The sequence below is a fragment of the Streptopelia decaocto genome (genome assembly GCF_964273445.1).
Source record: "Streptopelia decaocto genome assembly, chromosome: 13".
NCBI lineage: Eukaryota > Metazoa > Chordata > Aves > Columbiformes > Columbidae > Streptopelia > Streptopelia decaocto.
Genome location: NC_138668.1, coordinates 5,003,325 through 5,017,384, shown reverse-complemented (window position 1 = coordinate 5,017,384; position 14,060 = coordinate 5,003,325). Strand labels below are relative to the sequence as shown.

The 14,060-nt window shown below is 47.8% G+C and overlaps 1 protein-coding gene across 1 annotated transcript; it reads left to right on the top strand.

Annotated features, from left to right (window-relative positions):
• Window positions 1–4,604: 4,604 nt before the first annotated feature.
• Window positions 4,605–8,801, top strand: B9D1 (B9 domain containing 1; the record flags this gene model as incomplete). Its single annotated transcript, XM_082064606.1, is given in 8 exon segments — window positions 4,605–4,645; window positions 4,647–4,716; window positions 5,762–5,830; window positions 5,928–6,039; window positions 6,109–6,205; window positions 6,676–6,738; window positions 7,021–7,088; window positions 7,254–8,801. Coding segments are annotated over 8 exon segments (663 nt in total). The 3' UTR covers window positions 7,397–8,801.
• Window positions 8,802–14,060: the final 5,259 nt, after the last annotated feature.

Sequence of the window (14,060 nt, the reverse complement as noted above, 5' to 3'; positions counted from 1 at the left end):
ATCGCAGACGACATCAATCTGAAATTCTCTTTGTCAGACTGGGGAGAAAAAATAAAGAACAAAAAACCCAAACACAACCAAATCTGACTCCATCCCAGTGCAATCACAGACAACCTTTAATCTGCCAGGGCCATGAGATCATACAGGTCGCATGAATACTAATAAGCATTTGGTATTTATACGAGCTTTCTTAGGATGAATAATTAAATTGACTTTATCCATTAAACATTCCCTATTACACTTTAACTACGTGGTTGTGTTTTAATGGCTGGGGCCATCGCATCTTCCATACGAGGGGGGTTAATTAGCAGTTTCAGCGCAGCCTCCCAGAGCCGCACACCAGCAGCACGGGCTGAGGGGCTGAAATCTCTGTGTCTTTTGGGGTTTTGTTCAGCATCTCCATGTCTCTCTGCTGCCCAGGAATAAAGAGAGAATGGCAGTGACCCTCATGTCACACGGCAGGAAAGAAACCGGATTAATTATTTGAATATTTGATTGCAATACCCTGGAACGGCTTTTTTATTCTGCTTTGCCGCACTCGGAGGCACAAGCTGCCGAAGGCTCGTGGTGACGGCTCCGGGATTTGCTGCAGCTGGTGGGGCAGAACGGGGCCCTCCTGCCCCTGTCACCCCCAAAAAACGCAGCTTCCCTTCCCCTCTCCTCTCCAGAGCCTGGTTATTGCTTTTATTCCACACACCCCACAGGAACCAGCTCCCCCAGCCCTCCTCGCCCTCTCCCCCTTCCTGCCGGCACGTTAATTTATTCTGACTGGCTCAGACCGAGGCACTAATTAATTTTCCTCATTAACAACAAAAAAAAAAATAATCTCAGAAATGGTAACAAGTGCCAGTACAAATTGATGTTTCATAGAAGAGCAGGCACTTCACAGCTGGTTGGCAGCGACACCGCCCGTACCCAGCGGGGCTCTGCCAGGGGCATCAAAGCCAGACCCCAACCTGCTTAATTACCCGGCGTAACGAGGGGGAGCAGAACATCAAGTATTGAAATGTCTGCTTTGGGTTTTTGCCCTGGTTTTCTGTTCTACGGGGATGTTGGTAAAACGTGCTTGGGCTGAGGATGGGGGGAAGCTCCTGAGGTTCACGCCTGGGTTACAAAGCACAATGTGTCCCCCCCCCCGTCCCAGCAGAGGTGACAGGGACCCTCCTGGTGCAGCCACCACCTCGCACCTCGTTTCTCCGCTGCCTCGCGGCGTTCAGACACATAATGCAGATACTCACCCCACCTGCCCTTGCCCAATTACCTTCCCAGCAAAATAAATGTCTGGGAAAACATATTCAGCAAGAATTCCAGCAAGAACATCCTCCTCTGCCATATCGTTGGACGTCAGGAGAATTATGGTCCTTCCAGGCCGACTGGTTGAGCAGTGGGAGGGAATTGCTCCGGGTACAGAAGCCGAGGCCGTTCCAAGGGCCGGGATGAGTCGGGCTGGCAACGCTGTGCAAACAGTCTAAAAATAAAACCGGTTTAATGCCGATTAACGACACCATAAAACGTATCGCACTGTCCATCAAGCAGGTGTTGATCGTAAATATTTGGGATCAAAAATAAACTTTTCCGCTGTGCCATTGCATTGTCATTTCTGTCTCACCCAACTTCCCCGGGCGCTGGCTGGAAAGAGTAAATCAGCCCTGAGGTTGGTTTAATCATTCTTGAAGACGTAAAGGGGACAAAGTACCTGAGTTCTGGGTATTTCCCTGCAGCACAGGAATTCCGAGCGCTCTCTGTCCCAGACGGCAGCGGCCGGACCTGCCGCTCACATCAAGAGCTCTACAATTATTGCAATTACACCAAAGGAGCCCAGAGACAGGGTGATGGGCACCAGGGACACACCAGCAGCTGTGTCACCATCCGACAGCTTTTCCCAGGATGAAGAAGAGCCCCAAACATCCCAGGGAGGATTTCCCTCCGTCCCTTCACATATCACAGGCTCAGGGCAGGTCCCAGAGAAGAGGTGAATATTTTACATGGCCAAGAGAAACAGCAACATCATTAAATAACACCCATGGAGCCACCGCGATCCGTGAGTTCTCATTGTGCTTGGAAATCACACTCTCCGATGCATCATTAATTAAGTTTTCCAACACTTCCTTGCTTGGGATTTCATGCTACTCATAAAGATTAAAAATGCAGCTAATGAGAACACGACTGGCGTGCAAGGGAGAAAAGAAAAAAGGTCTCCTTATGAGCAGGAGGAGACAGGTACAGATGACTCATTGCTGCCGAATAACCACCATGACTCCTCCCTGTCATGGGCAAGGTCTCCCGGTGCTGATACCAACTCCTCCAGCAGCTGTACATCACTTGCCATGAAGAAAAACCCCTTGAATTGGCTCCTAGGTAGCTCTGAGGTATCTGGTAGCCAAGCCAAGTGTTAATTACACAGCCTTGCTAAGTGCATTGGACAGCTGGTCAAGAACTGGTTTATTTCCCCCCCAATAATTTTCAGTTCAAATGAATTATTTTCTCTGAAGCATTTCTGAGGGGCAGGGGAGAAAGGATAAAATCTCAGCCGTTCCCTCCTATTTCTCCTGATTTTCCCCCATGCTTCTCTTGGCTAATTTGTTTGCTGAACGTTAAAAAAAAAAAAAAAAAATCAAATAAAACCTGAAAAATCTAGTTGAAATAGATCTTGACAGAGAACACATCTATTGGAACACGGGAGGTATTTTTCAGCATGAAGTATAATGGATCTTTACCTTCAGTCCACTATAAACACACACCCCTCTTAACATGCAAGGCTGTATCTTGGGGCAATTAAATACCCCTCAGGTCGCTCTTAATGAGGGGAGCATCATCTCAGATGCAGAAAGGAGGTGAAGGGATGAAGCTGGTGGCCCAGCACGGTCACATCGAACCTCTGCGGGGAAACAGCGAGACCTGGTCAGCGAAACTCAGCAGTTCCAGCTCTGCAGGGCCCCAGGACATTCATCTGCCTTGTTTGCACACAAATGAAGAGAAGCTGCTAAATTAATGTATACTGCGATTAAGTTAAAAAAGACATGCCCATGGTTAACTAATTGACTTGATAAATGCTTTCTGACCACCTGCAAAACGAGGGGATGTTTTTCAAGTTTTAGATCCTTCTGCATGACAGAAGGAGACAGAAGATTAAATAAAACACTGTTTAGAAGCAGAGTGTTTAGTTTATATTTAAGTAATAATTAACAGGTGTATAGTAAGTAAGAAACAAAACAGTTATAACTAAATTAAAAAATTATTTCTTAGTGTAGATATATGTCAAAATTTTCAAATATTGTAATGCATATATAATAATTATGTGAATATAAGCAACACAAGAGCATGCAGTCTATGGAGCACTTAGGGAGGATGATCCCCAGCGCTGATAAAATAAAGAACATCACTTAACAGTATAATTGACTCTGCTGTAATTCCTCCGTTTCACAAAACTCACCCCCTCCTTTTAATTAGAGCAGGCTAACTAAGCCAATGCCATCCCGTTTACCTTCCCACCATACGTGTGGCCACATCCAGACTTAACGAGAAACAATGTGCGCCCAGGGGAATCATCACCTGGGGCACTAATGACCCCGCCAGCCCCTCCCTCTGCTCACAGCACCCTGACAACCCCCCAGAAACCACAAAATGCCCCATTTTCCCCGATCCCAAATGCCTTATTTCCCTGGAAAACAGCCCATGGTGATGGAGCGACGGAGCCGCTTCAGCCCGGCCGGCAGCAACATCTAGCGGCCAAGGAGGAGGCGCCAGACCCTGCCGTGCTTTAAAGAGAGCTCGTTGGGGTCTATACAGGCTAATATTTAAATATATATATATGTGTGTATATATATATGTGTGTGTATATATGTATGTGTGTATATATATATATGTGTGTATATATATATGTGTATATATATTATATATATATCTCGAAAGGTTAAAATATGAGGTGGTATGAAACAAAGAAATAGACTTAACAGCAGAGTCAGTTCTACTGTTAAGCCGCATTCTTTATTTTACAAGCACTGGGGATCATCCTCTGTAAGTGCTCCAAAGGCTGGATGCTCTTCGTTGCTTATATTCACATAATTATTACATATGCATTACAATATTTGAAAATTTTGGCACACCTCTATACTAAGAAGAAATTTATTAATTTAGTTATAGCTGTTTAGTTTCTTACTTACAAAACATCTGTTAATTATTAGTTCAACATAAACTAAGCACTCTGCTTCTAAACAGTGTTTTATTTAATCTTCTGTCCCCCTCTTGTCATGCAGAAGGATCTAAAACTTGAAAAACATCCCCTCGTTTTGCAGGTGGTCAGAAAGCATTTATCATGTCAATTGGCTAATGATGGGTGTGTCCTTCGTAACTTAATCACAGCAGACGTTAATTTAGCAGCTTCTCTTCAGTATGAAGAATAAATGGGGAGAGTGGCCATGGGTGTCCTGGTGGGGCGGCCACGGGGGTGAGGGGGCTGTGGGGTCGCGATGAGGGGCGCAGGGGAGGGGGTTACCGCTGGTCCCGGGGTGTCCGCCCGCGTTTGGGAAGCCCCTTGGAGCGGGCGCTCCGCGAAGCGCCGCCGCCCCAGGAATTGTGTCCCGGCCGCCGCCCCGTCCGTATCCATGGCAACGGCCGAGCGCGGCCCCCTCGCAGCAGCGCGGCCCCGCCATGGCGGCCGCCGGCAGCCCCAGCGTCTTCCTGCTGGCGGTGAACGGGCAGATCGAGAGCGGGCAGGTGAGCGCGGCGGGGCGGGAGGGCGGCCCGCGGGCCGCTGGAGGGGCGGGGAGGCCGGTACCCCGGGACACAGCCCGGCCGGGGCCTCAGCGGCGCGGGCCCTGTAGCGCGGCCTTGCCCCGGGCCTCGGTTCTCTCACAGAGCCGGTCCCGGCGGGAATCATCGAATCGTTTTGGGTGGGAGATCATCGAGTCCAACCGTTACCCCACCCCGGCACTGCCCCATGTCCTGAGAACCTCATCTCCGTCTGTTCAACCCCTCCAGGGATGGTGACTCCAGCACTGCCCTGGGCAGCCTGTTCCAATGCCCCACAGCCCTTTGGGGAAGAAATTGTTCCCCAGATCCAACCTCAACCTCCCCTGGCGCAACTTGAGGCCGTTTCCTCTGGTCCTGGCGCTTGTTCCTGGGGAGCAGAGCCCGACCCCCCCTGGCTCCAAGCTCCTTTCAGGCAGTTCAGAGATCAGAAGGTCTCCCCTCAGCTCCTGTTCTCCAGCTGAACCCCCAGGTCCCTCAGCCGCTCCCATCACACTTGTGCTCCAGCCCCTCACCAGCTCCCACCAACGCATCCCCTCTTGAGGAGAAGCTGCTAAATTAATGTATACTGTGATTAAGTTGCAAAAGACATACCTATCGTTAACCAGTTGACATGATAAAATCTTTCTGACCACCTGCAAAATGAGGGGATATTTTTCAAGTTTTAGATCCTTCTGCATGACAAGAGGGAGACAGAAGATTAAGTAAAACATTGTTTAGAAGCAGAGTGCTTAGTTTATATTTAACTAATAATTAATAGGTGTTTTGTAAGTATTTAACTAAACAGTTACAACTAAATTAATAAATTATTTCTTATTAAAATGTATGTCAAATTTTTCAAATATTGTAATGCATATGTAATAATTATCTGAATATAAGCAACGCAAGAGCATCCAGCCTTTGGAGCACTTACAGAGGATGATCCCCAGTGCTGATAAAATAAAGAATGCTGCTTAACAGTAGAATGGACTCTGCTGTTAAGTTTATTCCTCTGTTTCACTCTCTCGCGCAGTTCCCTGGATATGACGACCTCTACTGCAAGTTCTGCTTTGTCTACGGCCAGGACTGGGTCCCCACAGCGGTAAGACCCTGTCGTACACCCCTGAAACCAGCCAGACCCCTGGCAGTGTGTGTGCACGGGCTCAGCGCAGCCCCGGCTTGTGCCCCTTTCCCCGCAGGGCCTGGAGGAGGGAATCTCGCAGATCACCTCCACGAGTGACGTCTCACCCACCACGCTCGTCTGGAACTTCCCCATCGATATCACCTTCAAGAGCACCAACCCCTCGGGCTGTGAGTGCTGGGGGAGGTGGGATCCGGCACGCACACCGGGCATCTCTCTCACACCCGCTTCGTTTGCAGGGCCGCAGATCGTGGTGAGCGTCTACGGACCAGACTTTTTCGGGAATGACGTGGTCAGAGGTTATGGGGCTGTTCATGTTCCCTTCACACCTGGCAGGTGAGGTGACAGCCTGGCCAGGACTGAAACTGAGACTTTTTTTTTGCAGTTACTATGTTGTTTCAGAAACAAAAATGCTCCTGTATCTCCATATCATGTCTTATCTATTTGGTACAAATAACACAGATTTTTAGCAGCAGCCCCTGGTTATTAAATAATTTTCAATAATCCTGTAGACAACTGTAAAGTCAAAACGGGCACGTAGAAAGCCCAGGTGTGAAGCACAGTATGTTACCTCTCCCCCGTTGCTCTCAGCACATGCTAAGCTTTCATTCCCACTACTGAAAGTGCAGGAAGATACATTCTTCCTATGCAAACAAATCCTTTCTTAGTGAAAAGTGAAGTGTTATACTTTGAGGTGTTCGGTGGTCTGATGTACCTGAAATTCTGGTACCTTTATAAATATAAAAGGTATAGCCAGAGCTGTTTGGGTCGTTTCTTAAGTTATCTGCATCTCATGTTTGATTTAGGCACACAAGAACCATTGCCATGTTTGTTCCAGAGTCCACATCTAGGCTGCAGAAGTTTACAAGGTAATAATTAAATATTTCTTTTTTAAAAAAAAGTCCTTCTTGCTCTTGGATTTAACATAACGTGTATGAAATCGGTTTCATTTATTTTCCTTAGACAAAACTTATCCTGGGTCAAAGTAGATCAGCAGTTAAGTGAATCAGTCTTCAAAACCCTACTCTAAACAAAGGCTGGAGTCTCATTAACACCCCCCCCTTTTCTTTTAACATGCGTATAATGAACTGTATCAAATCTAAACATTAGTGGATGTATCCAGTTAATAATTTGCTGTTTTCTTCTCCAAGTTGGTTCACAGGGAGACGTCCAGAATTCACTGACCCCAGAGTGGTGGCAAAGGGAGAAGGAAGAGAAGGTGAGTCCTCGAGAGCTCCTGACCACAACCCGCACTTGCCCATCTAACTTCTGTTGAAAAAAGGGCCACTTGTTCCTGTTGAGCACGGTCCTACCTGGATACGTAAGGATTTCAACAACTATTCAAAAACCTCCTTTAACCAGCTTTATTTACATCTTCTTCTAGTAACGAGGGTGCGATCTCAAGGCTTTGTGACCATTTCCTTCAACGTGGTGACCAAAGACATGAAGAAGTTGGGCTACGACGTGAGCCCGAGTGACATGCAGAACCCTTCCCTGGTGCCCACAGAAGGGATCCCCAAGTATTGAACTCAGAACTGAGATGTCCAAGGGCTCACAGAGAAGTTAAGCACTTAGGGGCGTTTTGTGGCAAATGGAAATGACTATGTTGACTAAACTGAGCAAGTTTCACTTGAGAGCATTATCCGAAAGAAACACAAGCCAATGCAGCTTTGGAATAATTACCTAAGCATAATGCTTTCAGAAAGCATACAGGTTGAAGTATTATGTTAATTAATATCATCAGATAAGATTTAGCATTTTTATGAGCAATATCAGACTATCTCAAAATAAGATCTGTAACAAAATATTTTTTATAACAGCCTTTTGTATACGATTTATATGCTTAAAGAATAGGAAAGTTTGAGGTTGTAGGTGTTTTCCTATGCTTAAAACACCATTGCAAACTGAGTTATTTTTACTGAAGTTGTTTGGGTGGTTTTGTTTGGGGTTTTTTTTTTGTTAGAAATAGGAAATTGAAATTATCACACCTTCCAAAAAGAAGCGAATAGGAAACGTTGTAGGGAAATGCACGCGCCCTTCTCTGTGCCATGTGCTTCCCTCTGCAAAAGCAACAGCAGGGTTGTTTATATCCCCACATAGTCCTTAGAGTTTGTGCAACTCATTAAAATAGCTCAGGCACTGTACAAACAAACCCTTCCACTTTTGCTGGGTGGTTTTTTTTTCAGTGAAGCAACCTGGGCTTTTGCATTTAGAACAAGATGCTGACTTTTCCATTTCCAGATTTTCTGCATCAAGCTTCAGGAAGACCAAAAAAAAAAAAAAAGTTCTGGTGGAACAAATAGCATTTAATTGCAGATCTTGACTAAAAATAAACTTTCTGCAAAGAAAGTAGTTTCAGTAAGGCAGCATTTAGCTCCAAATCAGGTAGGAGAGGGACTGAGCTGCACAGGAGAGCAGGGAGGGGCAGGAAGGACCTTCTCCCTCCTTAGTTGGTCCTTCCAGCCAGCACATGACACAGATAATGGATAACGCACCGTGACTTTCCTGAGCTGGTTCTCTTATCAAAAGAAAAGCAGTAACAAAGCAGCACAGTGACGTTCTGCTGGGTTCTGATTCGTTTGCGCCAGAGCAGATGTTTCTAAAAGTCCTAAATCATCCCAGATCTGAAATTCTCACAGGTACAAAAGAAGCGTATGCTACAATGAAATGACTATTTGCTTAGTCACTGTCATATTTAAATTTGGGCATGTCATCTCTTGTGTTCGACTGCAAATTCCAAGAGATGACTGTGAGAATGACTTAGTGTGAAACCACCCTGTAAGTGACCTTGGAACTGTAAAAATACAAGTAATAACACAGCATGAGGAGCTGCGGAGCCTCCAAGACTTTTATCGAATAAAGTCAGAGAGAGTTGTTACTTCATGCTGAGCAGTGTGATTGAATAAATATAATTTCTGAAAGGATAACGCAATCACTGTAACTTTTCTGTATTAGCGTATTTTATAGTATTTATACTTTTCCAAACATGGTCACAGCTGCTTTTTTGTCTTTTACTTTCTTCCTATCTTGTTTTTGTTGGTTCGACACTTCCAGTAAGCTCCTCCACCAGTTGTTTTGGCAACTGTTGTAATCTCTGAACTGAGTCACGTTGGAATCCAAACTAAAAAGAATTTCCTGTTGGCTCAGAGGAGACGCAGGAATTTTGTTTCCTTTACAAAAGCATTTGGGAAGCAGCTACAGTAGCAGGATAAATATCTGTGTTTGAAATACTTGAACCTACAACTGCTTAAATATCTTTTTTTCCCTTGAGCAGAGTTACCTGCCTCCCTAATTAGAGCAAAACTGTACAACGGTTTCTAGTCACGAGAATCCTGTTAAACCCAGATTAAGCCCAAACTTTGGGGGCGCAGGGAATTTATTCACACCAGGCTTTGCCATGCGGTGCTACGGCCCATCTGCTGAACTGCTGCCATTTCAAATGAGACCGACTTTGCACAGTGGCACCGGTCACAGCTGCAGGGACACTCAGAAGCAAGAAAACAGTGAAAAGCAAAGGTTTGAGGAAAAAAAAATCTCCCCAAACTCCATAAAACAGTATTTAAGATCCGTGACTAAGCAGATCCCATGCTGCTGCCTGCGTTGTTCAGGCTCTTTGCCTGTTCTCTCTGGGCTTGGTTGGGTTTTGGCATGTTTTTCCCCCTCAGTGTTTCCAGTACGTTCTTAAGACCCTCACGTACCTTCTTCCAGGCCTCACTGTGTTTGGCCTGTGGGAGCTTTATGTCTGACACAGGGATGTTTTTAAGCGTTTCCCCAGTTCAATGCCATTGTTCCAAGAGAGAACTGTTGATATCTCTCATAAACACGCATTCCTCGCAGAGACGGCTTTGCTGCTGCCTTTCTAACTTTCTGGAAAGCTCTCTTTGGTGCTCAGGCCCCGCAGAGCATCTGCAGCTGTTTCATGCTGGGGAGACTCTCTGGAGTACAGGCAGACACAACACTGCGCTGCTGGGTGACATTAATAAGGAAGGGATTTATGACCTCTAAGTGTTCCTTGCAGTCAGTGTTAAAGGTTAAAAAGAGCCTTCGCTTTAAGACCAGCCAAAACCCAGCCTTGCTCTACTCAAGACTCAAAGTAATTTCCTTCACCCACTCTCCAGGCAGCTGGAACCACCCTGCTCGTTAGTTAATCATTCTCCCTTTTATTCAAAACTGGACTAAGTTCCCAGCCCCATGTAACACTCACAGATGGCAGCACGAGGATGTCAGCTGGTGCTGCAGCTCCTGTTTTGTTACGCTTAAATCTCTCCCAGACAGTGAAATTGGCCATTAACCTCCTAATTCAAGATGGGAAGGAAAAAACTGTCTATTCACAACATGTGTCCTGACCCAGGGGGAGGCTTCAAGGCCACCAAACCAGAGTGAGACCCGCTGGAGGGGAATGAAGCCTGTGAGGACGCTGCAGCAGCTCTCATGGTCAGGAGCAGCTCTGGACCGCGCTCAGTTCATTCTGCTGTCATAGACAAGGACACGGACTGAGCAGCAGCTTGGGAATCAAACCCTCCAGAAAACAGAAAATCGTTTGCATGGCCCTTAGGAACGGATATTTGCAGCCCTTTCTGCCGAAACTAGAAACAGCAGCATCAGCTCCTGCCCTCTCGTGGCAGTTTTCAACCTTTAGAGGTTGCTAACAACAATTAGCTGACAAGACTGCATGAAAAACACCCAAGTTTTTCCCGTTCCCACATGGAAAATTGCTTAATGCGATGGTGCCGGCTGCCCCTGCACCCAGAGCGTGGGGCAAACTGCTCCCTGGGCCACGAGCTGCCGCACCGGGAGAGGAACCCAACCAGAAACCTGTGCATGAGCGAGCACTCGAGAAACTGTCTTTGTCCTGAGGCTGGCAAGGCTATTTTACAACAGCAGTAGTGCAGCAGCCAGAATTTATCTCCATCTGAAAATGAGAGGTCTTGCGGATGGATTAAAGCTGACAGCGACTGCTCCCAGCAGCGGTGTCGGGTCAGGAGCCGCCTGTGAAATACTCAAAAGGAGAGGGGAAAAAAAAAGGCAAAATAAAATACAAAACCATAGAAGAGCCAGATTTGAAGACAATTGGAGCTTCAGCTCCGATTCTACCTGGGCTTGTCACTGGCAGCATTTCAGCCCATTGCAAACCAGCCCCAGGATGACCCGTTTGTGCCAAGGTCACCAGAGCATCGTGCCAGGACCTGCTGTCTGGGGACACAGGGCTGGATCCACGGTCTGGCCAGGGATCTGTGGGGTGACAACAGGACAGGGCAGCTGGGGTGGGCGGTAGGGGCTATGCAGAAGGAGAAGCAGTGACAGAGCCAGGCCTGTACCCACAGCTGCGGTCTGGGGCCCGTGTGTGCGACTGTCCAGGCACCGCCAGCGACCCAGAGCACCCACAAGAACCACCTGAGAACCACCCACCTCCAGGTCCTTTCCCTTCAGCCCAGCAGATGGCACCGAGCAGCGGCAGAGCCCACGCAGGACATCTCCACGGTGGCCCTAGAACACACTCTTGGACCTGAGCCCACCATGAAAGCACCATGAACCCCCCTCCTGCACCCACCACCCAGCCCAGCTGGACACCCGGAGCCTAGGACACACCAGAAGCCACCAACAACCACTTAATGCCTTCCAGGCCACACAACTGAGCAGGATCACAGCAAAGAGCTGAGCAAAGGCCGCCCGGCCTGTGTCCCTGCAAGGGCTGATCATCCCCAGGGTGTTTGCTGCACAGGGGATCCCCAAGGCTCTTCCCACCAGCTGGGGAGCAAACATGGAGGAGCTCAAACCCCAAGAGCTGAACCACTCGTGGGTATTGCAAACCCAGAAACAACCTCCACATTCAGAGCACAGGAAAAGAAAACCAACCCAAACCTGCAGCTCCCACCAGGCTGCAGAAAGCAGCTGGCACCCTCCGCTGCAGCATTAACACAGGCTGTGGAGCACACGAAGAGAAGCTGCCAAATTAACGTATGCTGTGAGTTTATTTCTCCATTTCACACAAGGATGGTGGACTGATTACCCGTGCTGGGTTTGAGATAACTTTCCAGTGCCTGCCCATGGTTGGGGCACAAATCCTCTGAGAAACCATCCTTTGGCCACCAAAACCAGGCTTGAACCTCAGGAGGGAGCTGCAGAGAAGCAAGGGTGCAATGCAACCCCCTTTCCCAACAGGGTGCGGGTGATTCAGTGTCCTCCCCTTCAGAGGGAAGATCAGCAGAAGCATCAAACTGCTGTAGGCTTCTATTTTTAGACCTCTATTCAGGCCAAGATATTTAAGTACCCAAATTCACCTTGGAGAATATCACTACATTTAGTGCTAGACTTGCTAATGGAGACGTTAAAAAAAGAAATGAAAACCCACCGCCGTCACCCAACACAACCCCAGCCAGCCCACGGTCTCCTGGGCCATATGTGCTGTTACACCAAGGCAGAGCTGGTTCCCTTCAGCTTGCTTAAACCAAAAGAAAAACTTCATTCCCCAGGAAAAAAGCCCTTCACAAGGAACATGGATCTCACTGCCAGATTTTCCCAGGTTCCATGTTCCCACCCTGGGGGGGGCACAAGGAAGGTGTACCATGATTTTCCACCTTAGCCCCCGCCTGGCTGGACTGAGCTCAGATCTGATCTGTTTAAACAGCGCTCAAGCCCACGCTGCTGTACCTGCTTTGTGAGGATCTCTCAGCACGTATTTCAGCAATGGAACCGCAAAGCCGGCAGCACTCGTGTCCCGGAGAGATTTCACGTCAGGCAGCAGCAGGCGCGCAGCTGAGAAGACAAGCTCCACCTTTACTTCTGCTGCGCTCCCGCTATTTGAAATGGCATCGATTTTCTTTCACCTGAGAACAGGAACGCAGTTGCTCAACCAGCGGCACAAGTGTTGCGATTAGATCAGGTAACGCATCCAGGTTGATTTAGAAGTGTTGCTGAACAGTCACGATGAGTTTTTAATACCTGCACCCCCAGCATTTCACCCAGGCCTGGCAGGATACGGATGTGCTACGAGTCCCTGCGCCCCACAGCCGCTCTGGTGGCCGGGAAGATGCTCAGGTGCTTCACAAGTGTTTTGCACTTCAATAGTATTTTTTAACAGCATTTCAATACACATCACAGCTAACTCTGCTGGTCACCGGTTTGCTCAGGACTAAAGTTTGCACCACTTCCCTGCCCCATCCCACTGGGAAAAGGACAGATTTTCCCCTAATCTCCTCAATAATATATTTACCAAATATCTGAGGGTCTCACTACTCAATCCAGGCTCCCCAAAAGGTATCTCCCCGCTCCCCTATCCGTAATTTACTATTTCAGCCTCTGCAGAGCTCTGGGTTGCGTTGCACTGGTAGGATGCCAACCCCCGATCGATCTCCAGACTGCTGCCAATGAACCGCCCTAATGGGTAATTGGCAGGATGTCTGAAACACCAAAGGGAACTTCCACTCTCTGAAACCTCGAGTCCTCCACAACTACAGGGTACGATCAATCGACAGTAAAACATGAAGAGACAGGGTCGCTACCACTGCGTACAACACCAGCTCTCCGCTGTTTAGAATCCTAAGCTCCCAACCAAACTCTTTCCTTCACAAAAATCACGTTCACTTGGGTCCCAGCTCACAAGTCTGGGAGGAGATTACTTGGAAGGCAGATAACAGCTAACTTTAAAACGGAAGTTTTATATGTGAAGGGCTGTATAAATCATGTCTGTTCTCCGAAACGTAGATTGCAGGCAGCTACAGAGGTCTTGCCAAAGCCAAACCATTTTCTCATAGTTCCATGAAAACGAGCGGAAAAGCAGAACTGCACCACTCGGCCCAGCACAAACAAGAGGCAACAGCAGCGTACATGTTCAGCAGAAATCCTTTGGCAACACCGGGGCGGATGAGTGCAAGCCTCTAGATAACCCTTTATCCAGATAGGCCTTTTCCACTGCAAAAAGCAGATCCCAGCTCGCTTCAGCCAGAGGAGGAGGAAACCCGGGCCCAAGGGCAGAGGGAGGCTCAGATCTCTCAGGAGAGGCTTTATCAGCTCAGGCTCCCTCCAGCAGCCCCTCGGCTTCAACAGTCCGCAGCGTTCAGCTCCTTCTCATTACAGAGTCATCACACAAGCTCCCCTTCCTAAATCTTTCCTGTAGCGAGCAGCTTTATTTTAATAATGGGCAATTCCTAGAGGCCAGAGACAGCGCAGAAGTACCGATCACACAGAAAAA